General features: G+C 43.0%; 1 protein-coding gene across 1 annotated transcript in view; it reads right to left on the reverse strand.

Moving 5' to 3' along the window:
* The window catches only part of UNC93A (unc-93 homolog A), an 18,754-nt gene extending 9,449 nt beyond the window's left edge, over positions 1-9,305 (reverse strand). Inside the window, exons 1-4 of the mRNA XM_009633994.1 lie at positions 9,219-9,305; positions 6,663-6,844; positions 5,649-5,878; positions 2,628-2,756 (exon numbers count right to left, since the gene is read on the reverse strand). Of these exons, the coding sequence (XP_009632289.1) occupies positions 2,628-2,756; positions 5,649-5,878; positions 6,663-6,844; positions 9,219-9,305 (628 nt within the window). The remainder of the gene's footprint in view (positions 1-2,627; positions 2,757-5,648; positions 5,879-6,662; positions 6,845-9,218) is intronic.
* Between the last annotated feature and the right edge of the window lie 273 nt (positions 9,306-9,578).

Raw genomic sequence — 9,578 nt, forward strand, 5'->3', positions numbered from 1 at the left:
AGGCCCGCGGGGCCGGGGGCACGGCCGCAGAGGGTGGTGGCTCACCCTTCCAGGGCAAGCCAGGGGTCGCAGGGATGGGGAGCTGGCCAGAAACGGCTCTCTCGGGAGCTATCAAAAGACTTTAAATCAACAAGAGAGAGGAATATTCACTTCCACTGCCAAGGTTTTCAGGGCTAGGGGGGATCTTCCTTCAAATACATGGAAAGAAAAATAAAGGGCTGAAATTAGAACTGCTGCCTTGGATCCCAGTACGTATATGTTGCGGGTTTTCTTTTTTTTTGGTCAGCTTGGAGCCATGCTTTGAGTACAGAATATGTGCTATTTTAAAGATGATAGTGAGCTACTCTGGGTGACTTGGAAAAGATGGAAGTTACAATCTGAACCTGTAATTTCCTAGCAAAAACAGCATGTGAAAGAATACACAGGGTAGTTGTTCAGAAAATGATCATGTATGTACCAGTCTAGGTTTATTGCTTGTGGAGTGAATCAATACAATTTTTTCAGGTTATCAAGAAGATAACTGTGGCTCATAATACACATGAGGCAGCTGCAGATTCACAACTGATTGCTTCGTTACAGATTCAAGGCATCATTATGTTTCCTCTGTTACTTAAGCTGACTAGAAATCCATCCATGGAAAAAAGTAGAGTTGAGAGTAAGAGGAGAACCAGGCACCTCTCCCCATCCATGTTGCCTGTTTAATGCGCTCCTATGTTACTGTGTACAGGCATGCTCTTTTCTGTGAACTTTTAAATGTCCAAATATATTAGCAGATTTACAGTAAATTGCCATCAATTTTTTATTGCTTATTATTTCTCACCCATGTCTCCTAGAATGAAACTGTATTCCCTAGTGTCCTGGTTCTCTGCTGTGGCTGAGCTGTAAACCTTTCCTGATGTAAGACATTGTCGGTTCTGCCAGGGCGTTTCTTAGTGCTTATGGGCTGATTGCAGGGCTTACATGCGCGAGAGCAGGACATCCACATTTACAGGACAGATATTCCAACAAATACGTCAAGTGAGTCAAGAGCAATTATAGGAGATAAGTAACTGCATGGCTTAATAGTGGTTGATATGAACATAAATAGAAACATCCACAGTTCTTGAGAAAACTAAACAACAAAAGGCTTGTCCATTATTGTCTCCACCCAAGCTGGGCAAAATATGTATTCAGCAACCAAATAGAGGAGACATTTTAAAAATGTCCGTGAATGAAATATTTAGCTATTTGGTTTCCCTCGAGGTAGGAAAAGACGTATCTTTTATTAAGAGCTTAAAAGAAAAATGAAGCCCTACTGACGCGGGGTCAGTAGACAGCAGGGTTGCATTCATTTTGCATGAGCAAAGCCTAAGGGAGTGCTGTATATGTTAGTCATCAAATTTAAATTTAAACTTGTGAGCCAAACCTGCCTTTAGCAGAAAGGCATCAGCTCCAGCACACCCTGGAAGGGAAATGGGGAGATATTCTTTGCATTTGCTCACCAATTAGGAATGGAGGTTGGGGAAGGAGGGAGGGTTTGCTGCGATGCACTTGTCCGGTGAGGGCTGGCTCTGACCAGATCACATACTCTCTGTTTGAGCGTATGACAAATTCTGTGCATCTGTCTTAGCATAGAGAGTACATCTATGTGCAGAGACTGCAAAGATATTTTAACGGAGCTAAGGTGACGTGTTGCCTTGCCAGATGCTTCCCCTTTATCTGAAGAACTTGTTTTGAGCTGGATACTTTTTGAACTTTCCTCACTGAATGAATCTTTGCATCTCTATTTTTGTCTTTCTGATTTTTGATGGCACCAGCCTTCCCTGTCTTTGATTGCTTTCTAGCCTTATGCAAGGACGGTCTATAGCAGCTGTAGTTACTAAATAGGAGATGTGCCAATTTGCCTGGTGCTTCTCTTTGCCTTTCACACTAAGGTATTATAATTCAAGCATCACAGCTGACAATTGACTGAAATTGTAAAATCTCATCAGGGATCCAAAAAACTCCCCCCAAATGATTGCATGTTCTGGGAGCTGTAGTTCAGGTCCACCTCTAATTACATTGCAGTTCCTGTGCTAAAGCTGTTTTACATGTTACAGGACACCAGCCAGTTCTGATAGGCATCCCCAGATGACCAGAAGCTGGTGAGTTCCAGTACCAGTAGTTGGGCTGCTCTTAGCATCTTGGACCTCTGCATGCATATATAAATCTGCCCAATGCCATCAGTAACTAGTTTGTTATTGCTGATCCTGAAGATGGTGAATTTAAAGCTATCGTCTCATGCATGACTGCATAAATGACTGCTGCAATCCTCTAGTTGCAACGTGGGCATCCTTTTGATTCTAGTCTGTAGAGCAACACTGACGTTGGGTGAAACAGTGGGGTCACCATACCAGGCTTCAGCTTTATTCCAGGTGAAAAGTGTAAAGAATGTCTTGCTCCTTTAGACAAAAATGATGCGGCGCTGGCACAAAGCATTTGAAACTCTTCAGGAAGGAGCTGTTTACAGGTCTCACATATCTTACTTCCTTTTAGCAAATTGGATCAAAGGAGGAAGTTGGAAACTTAATCTGCAAAGCCATGCTAGGTTTCACAGGTAGGAGGTTCCCCATCAGTGATACTCATCAAAGACTGTGTGGATTACTTACCAGTGTATATCCCCAGCAGAGTGTAAATTAAGGATTTGGAGGGTTCTGCTGCTGATCCAGTGGTGCCAGTGGCATTGGTCACACAGTCATACGCTCCACAGCATGTCAGGTTTTCTTCTGAGATTTCCACTAATCCAGTAAGAACCAAAAGAAAGGCAGGACAGGGAAGAGATCAGATGAGTGAAGACTGCATGTAAGGACATAAGGAGAAGGGAATCTGGAGCTGGGTGATTGGTCCTGGTTTCAAATCCTTCCTGATTAGAGATTTTAACTTCAGAATCCCAGCTTAACACACAAAAATTTGGTTTAACAGAAACAGTTGCTCAAGACAGTACACTGAATTCATGGTTACATGGAGACATGGACTAAAGCCAGAGGCTGAAAAATGAATCCAAGCTCAATCTGCAGTATTTAAAGTTCCAGCGTGTATCTGTTGATCATAATACCCCACAAGTCAGGTCCCTCAGTTTATACCACCACTGAACTGATGGACCTCAATTCTTACAGCCAGAGCACATTATCCCTCTCCAGGTAATTTCTGTATATGTTATAGGAATGGAAACCACCTCAAGACATCTTTTTGTTTTATAAATTCAAATTGTGATTACCTGCTAATGCAGTCTTCCAAGAAATCAGCTTTTCCTGGCTTCATTCCTGGCTTTATTACTCTCTGAGAACACACTTGAAACCAGAAGTTTGGCAGGGTTTCCAGTAAGACCTTTGCTTTGTTCAATCCCGCCAGCGTTGTGCTGGGCATGTGTCAAAGCCACACACATGCGTGTACTCATGCACCCTGTGTGTCACCACGACACCATGCCCACTTCCTCCAGTACTCTTTCTGGAAAATCAAAATACTAACCCAAAGCGTGAGCCTGAATAAGCTGTGGAGCGGGGAAGGATGATCAAAACAACATACAATTAGTTCAGTGCTCTCACTGCAGAATTTGTCACTGGTCCAAGCATAATAAAGAGTAGCTTGGCCTATTCCTTAAACAGGACTTGATCTGTAACTTTGCAGTTAGGGTTATTGTGTAACTATTCCAGACCCTCAGCAAAATTACCATATGCAAAAGGTGAGTCACACTAGTGAAGTGCGGAAGTGTGTAAAACAAGTTTTTTATCTCTTCATGCATCATCTGAAGATGAAGATGCACATGCAGTCAGTGATATGGAAGCTGCAAGGCGGGGTTTGCTCTGGTCGTCTGGCAATAAGGCTGCAATATCGATGAGCAAGAAAGGATGACTCTTGTAATTTACATTGATTACTCTCTTCTGTTGTAGTATTACCTCATGGTGTAGCTTGCCTTGCTGTGTCTGGATGCAGTGATGCAGGCAATATGTCAAGTGTATGTACATGTCTGAATTTTATGCATTTTGATTCTGCAGATACATACTGTATCTTTCTGACTGCTCAGTGAAATTATACATTTTAAGTATATGGACAATATGGGTGGATATCTTTGCTGATCTGTCAGGGGAAAAGAAAAGAACTGAGTGCCTGGAGACCCTTACCCCCCTGCAAAAAGCTCCCTCTATGTTAAAGCTGAGTCTCACTGCGAAAGCACAGTTGGGAAGCTTATAGTATGACTGCTCATCACTGTTGTGAAGATATGCAAGGCCTTTGGCTTTGAGAGGTGTTCATAGCATACCTCCCAGGAGCACAGCATTCCCTGAAATCCAATGTCACTGGTAAAAAATAAGTAAAAGTTGGAGGTTCATTAGAATTTAGAGGAACATCCTCAGATGTGAGACTAGGAGAGAATTTACAAGATAGAAAAAGAGTATTTTAGTCCTCTTATTAACATCACTTAATGTGATGTGCGCTGTGGGGCAGAGGAGAGTAAAATGGTCGCAGTCTGTGCAGACCCTGCAGCTGCACCGGAGCCTCTGCCCTGCAAATGACACCGGAACGGCCGTTCCCTCCCGAGACATCGTGCGGCTCAGCCATTGGGTCAGCAGGGCTCAGCTGCCCTTCATACATGCCCTTCAGCATGCTGCTTTGGGGGTGTTTCATCTGCAGTTGCTTGAGTGTAAAGGAAGCGTGACTCTCCCTAAGTATCACACCTTGTGACAAGTACCGTGCCCATAAACCCAAGGATTCAAAGATTAAAACTTGATGCCAGCTCCCTGACATTTAGGTTTAACCGAATACCTATTTGAATACCCTCCAGAGGACACCCTGTTTAACCGAGCTGGGGAAGAGAAGTAACTTTTTGCTATTCATAGTAGCAGTGTATATGGAAAGCTCTTCCCATGTCCATTGTGTTCTGACTTTGACAGGATAGGGAATGCATGAGAGACTGCAATGATAATACACCGCAGCACTTTGAATCTCTAAGGTGGCATCTAAGTATTAATTTATCTTCACAACTGCCCTTTTAAAACTTACACCTATTACAAGCATGGGAAATGAAGGCAGCACTGTTGAGTGATTTCTTCAAGCTGCATCGGCACCTCCTGTCTGAGCCTGAAATACAGCAGAGGAGCCCTGGCATACAGACTCCTGCCAACAGCTACTTCTATTTCTTGATAATTCTGTAAAGCACTCAGTTTCAGCAAGCACCAGCAGCTTGACTAACCTTGAACGTTTAGCGGCAAATTAATCCAATACTACAAGCTTTGCGAAAAGGCTGCTTCAGTGTTTTGCCTTTTGTTTTAATCCACTTTAAATAGAAGTCAGATGTGAAAGACTGTCACTGCCAGCAGCCTATCTGTGTTTCACAACACAGGGGTGGAATTCAAAAGGAATTCAGTAGACATCTATTTTTGAGCTAGTTGTCTGAACTCTCTTTATAGCTGATGAAGAGTTGATAGAGAATAGACGCTGCCAGAGAGCAGTTTAGCCCATCTATTTCAGACATCTACCTTCAGGTGAACTAAGTCACATCTGAAGTGCCTGTTTCCACTGACTATGAAGGCAATTGAGGGTCACCAGCTTAGCTGCAGAGATATACCTTTTAGCCATGTAGAACTAGCTGATGTTTGTAGAGAGAAGCACCAAGAAATTAAAATATATTTTACCTTTGTTGGAAGCTTGGCTGAGTATCAAGGATGAGATAAGATTTCCCCAGATGCCAGAGGACTGAAATATCAGAAAGAAGACCCCAAAGTATTGGTTGATGATGTCTTTCCCAATTTTTCCTGCTTTCTCAGCATAAGAATTGCCAGCAATGGTGAGGTAAGTGCATTTGGCAGACCAGAGCGGTGCTCCTCCTAAGCCCAGGATCACAGAGGTAGGGATTAGTGTGTACCTGCCAAAGAACACTTTATTTAGCATAGCTATCATCCACAAGCATAAAATCATTTGCCCAAAGATCCAGAGGCAAAAATAAACATTAAAGAAAAAGATTTATCCTTTGTGTGATTCAAGAAATCTACACCATGGAACCAAGAAAGGGCCAGTCTTATGGAGTTTAGGATGTGCAAGCACTCCCAGCTGTGTCCAGGGGCTAGGTCTTGGCTAGGCTGGCTACATCTGTATTCATGTGCCCTTGTAACCAAGAACCTAAATTGCACCTGCACTTTGGAAGGTGGATCACAACAACTTTCCTCTGCAGAGTTGCATCCCTTGTCACTGGAAAGTAGAGGAAAAATTGTTCATCCACCTCCAAAAGGGCAAGGCAGGAGCTGGCCACCTCCTGTCATCCTCTGCTCCCAGAGCCACTGTCTAGAAGAGAGCCTTTCCTTACCAATCTTTTCAAAAACAGTCCTAAAAGTAATTTGGATTCTAACGGAAACTTCTGATTATTTTTTTTTCCTGAAGGGAAATCTCTGCTACACGCATGAATTAGAGAAGCAGCTTCAGGTGGGTGGATGGATGCATTCATTCTGGCTTTTTTGCACACTTCCCCTCTCTGCTTCACCTGCTACTGGATTTATTTATCCCTGTTTCTTGCAGGTAACACCTTTTGCATCCAACTTTCAAATCTGCAACACAGAAGTAGAGTAGGAATTGAGAAGAAAAAGAAGAACGAACTTTACCCTTACTGGTTTTGTTCAAACACAATAGACAGGGTTAAAGTATTTAAATCGTACCAGCTAGCATAGAAGTTCCCTAAGGAGAATGCGATGTAGCAGCACATAGAGCTTGCGATGGTCCACTTGCAGCCCAGCTTCTTGATGAGGACTGGAGGGAGGAACATGGACGATAAGATGAGCGCAGCATAGAGAACACTTAGGGAAGCAACGCCCAGGCCTTCTTCTGAGTGGAGACTGCTCTGCATGGACAAAAACAGCAGCTGAGACAAATTTTACCACAGGCATATGTTATTATGGTGTACAGAGAGTGGCTTCAGGCAGGAACAGAGAGACGTGGAAGCTGGGGCCAGGTATTGCTGTCTCCTTTCCTCAAAGCAGCCTGATTATGGATTTATGGTTTTCCTCATGACGATGGCCCATTTATGAAAATGTGATACAGAACCAGGTGGCGATTGCTCAGATTCAAAGCTTTGGTAAGTCAGACTTTAGATTATTTAATGTAATTCATTTGAGTTTGTCTTTGAAAGCAAGCTGAATGAAGAATAACCTCTTTTCTTGGCCTTCCCTTTTTGTCTCAGGCAGGAATGTCCTCAGGTCTGCACCGCAAGGGCTGACTTAGCAGCAGTGGAAGATTCTTTGCTTTAAACTACAGGTCTGGTAATTTCTAAATTCTTCAGAGGCCGAGGTCCATATGTCCTAATATGCTCACAGCAGACCTTTGTAGTTGGAAGTAATTGATTAACCCACAGTTTCAGAAGGGAGGAATAACATTTTAGTGATCTAACTAGGTTTTATACTTTTATGCTCAAAATAGTTCTCCTCTTGTCTTGATACTGTGAAAGTTGCAATAAGCAGATCAAGATGCTGCTTATCAACATTTTCCTGTTTGTTTTCATTAAAAGCTGACACGACCCAGTATGGTTTTGTAAGGGGGAATGGATGCTGGGGGCTGGTAGCACGGGAGAGCGCTGGAGGAGGGTGAGGCTGCTGGTAGCTGCACCAAACGCTTCCAGTCCTGGCAGTGGCAGCATGGACCATGTAGGACCATTCCACCATGCAGGACCATGGTGGCAGCCACATGGCAACCTTGGCGAGAAGCAGGCATCAGGACGGTGAGGTGAGGAGGTTCTCTGTTGAGCAGTGTCAATGTGTTTGAGAATCCAAATGGTTGTTTTGTAAAAAGGCAAAGAGGCTTCCTGATCACTGAGGCCCTATTTCTGAAACACCACATGCCTGGTTTTGACAGCTGCAGCTTCCAAAAATTAGGAGCCAGGCCTTCAAAATCATATGGTTAGCTTAATTGTTACTATTTGAGGGGTTATTTTGGGGGGGAGGATGTTGAAATAAATGATGCAAAATTTTAATATTTGTCCTGCAGGCTACAATACAATGAAATAACCTACTTCTGACTGTGTCTCAGCAAGTCCTCTTTAACCGCTAAGACAAAAATGGAGAGAGAAGAGGGCTACTTCATGAATCAGCACCCCTCTCTCCTGCAGTGCTAGGGGAGGCTTTACATTCCAGCGCTTAACCTGCGCGTGTACCATTTCAGATGGTGGAGCTGCCTCACGGCTTCTAGGGTTTATCTTCCCCCACCTCGTTAGTCTGCCCAGCTCATAACATCTCCATCCATTTCTGGGACTGTTTTTGCAGAACTTCCCTGAACTCGGAATTTGACCTTGTCAGTGAACAGAAACTGCTCAAGGAGAGGAGGAGAGAGAGATGGACAGAGCTAGCAGGGACCTCATCCTGAAATGAGATCAAGCCCTTGTTATTGCAAACAAGTGCATCATGCTGTATATCAAGCTCCACCTTTAAAGCATACAGATTCCCACACCAGTGGGAAAATCTGACCCAATTAATTAGGGTCATCTTTTAATGTCCTGCCTGAAGTTGCTCATGAGTGACTTATATCCATTTACTTGTCATTAGACCAGCAGAGTCTTCTAGTCTGAGAAGTTCCTCCTTGAGTTTATCTACTCTGAAGTATTCATAGACAGCAACAGTAACCCTCAGTCTTTTCTTTTGGCTATGCTAAACAAGCCAGCCCTGATGGTATCCTGAGTGTTCAAGTCATTCCAGAAACCCATCTCTGCTACTGTGTTTTAAGATGTTAATGCCAATACAAGCCACAGATGCCTTTGATTTAAAATAATATTTTTTTAGTGTTATGTTCTATGATGCCAGGAATTACTGTATTATTTTATACTTAAATTATGTAATGGATTTGGCGTACATTTTTATTATTTTACATTGCTGTATAACAATACTAAAATTATAGTAATTTAGAAATCTTCAAAACAAACCCCTTCCAGAAATGGGAATGAGAAAAATCTCAGAGAAGTTTAGTTTTCATTCAAACAGCTTTTATGGACCTAAAGAATACTTGTCTGACACAAGCGTTCTAACTATTTGAGAAATGCTAGAAAAAATACTGAGTAAATGCTATGGATCTGGGTGAGGGATACTAACCTGCACCAGGCTGATGTCCTAACCCACCTCAAAAAAATATTGTGCACGCCTTCCTCACAGAAACCGGGGAAAGACCAGTGGGTTTCAAACAACCAGCTGGCCGGATACCCTTCCAGGCCAGCTGTCCTGCCAACCACTTACCTGTAGACTCTGGAGTCCTCCATAAGCAGTGAAGAGAAATAAAAATCCGAAAGAAATAACCAAAACATTCTTAAGATTCCTTTCCATGTTGATTCGTGCAAGACAAAGGTCTGCCGGTGCGCAGAGCTGATCCAATTATTCCACAGGATGCTTTGAGTTGGAGAAAAACAGCTTCTGTTTTGCTGGAAAAGGTCACTTCTCACTGCATTTGTAGAAGAAAGAGTTGTTAATTATTTGAGGATTGGCCAGTGAACTTTACTTACCCTGATACTGGAAACTCCTTGCAGAGTCGTTACTCATTCACCTGTTGTGACTGATGCACTAATAAGCCCTCCCAAAGAACATCTATCAGGTTTTATT

Source organism: Egretta garzetta, unplaced genomic scaffold, assembly GCF_000687185.1.
Source record: "Egretta garzetta isolate BGI_Z169 unplaced genomic scaffold, ASM68718v1 scaffold122, whole genome shotgun sequence".
In the NCBI taxonomy this organism is placed as follows: Eukaryota; Metazoa; Chordata; class Aves; order Pelecaniformes; family Ardeidae; genus Egretta; species Egretta garzetta.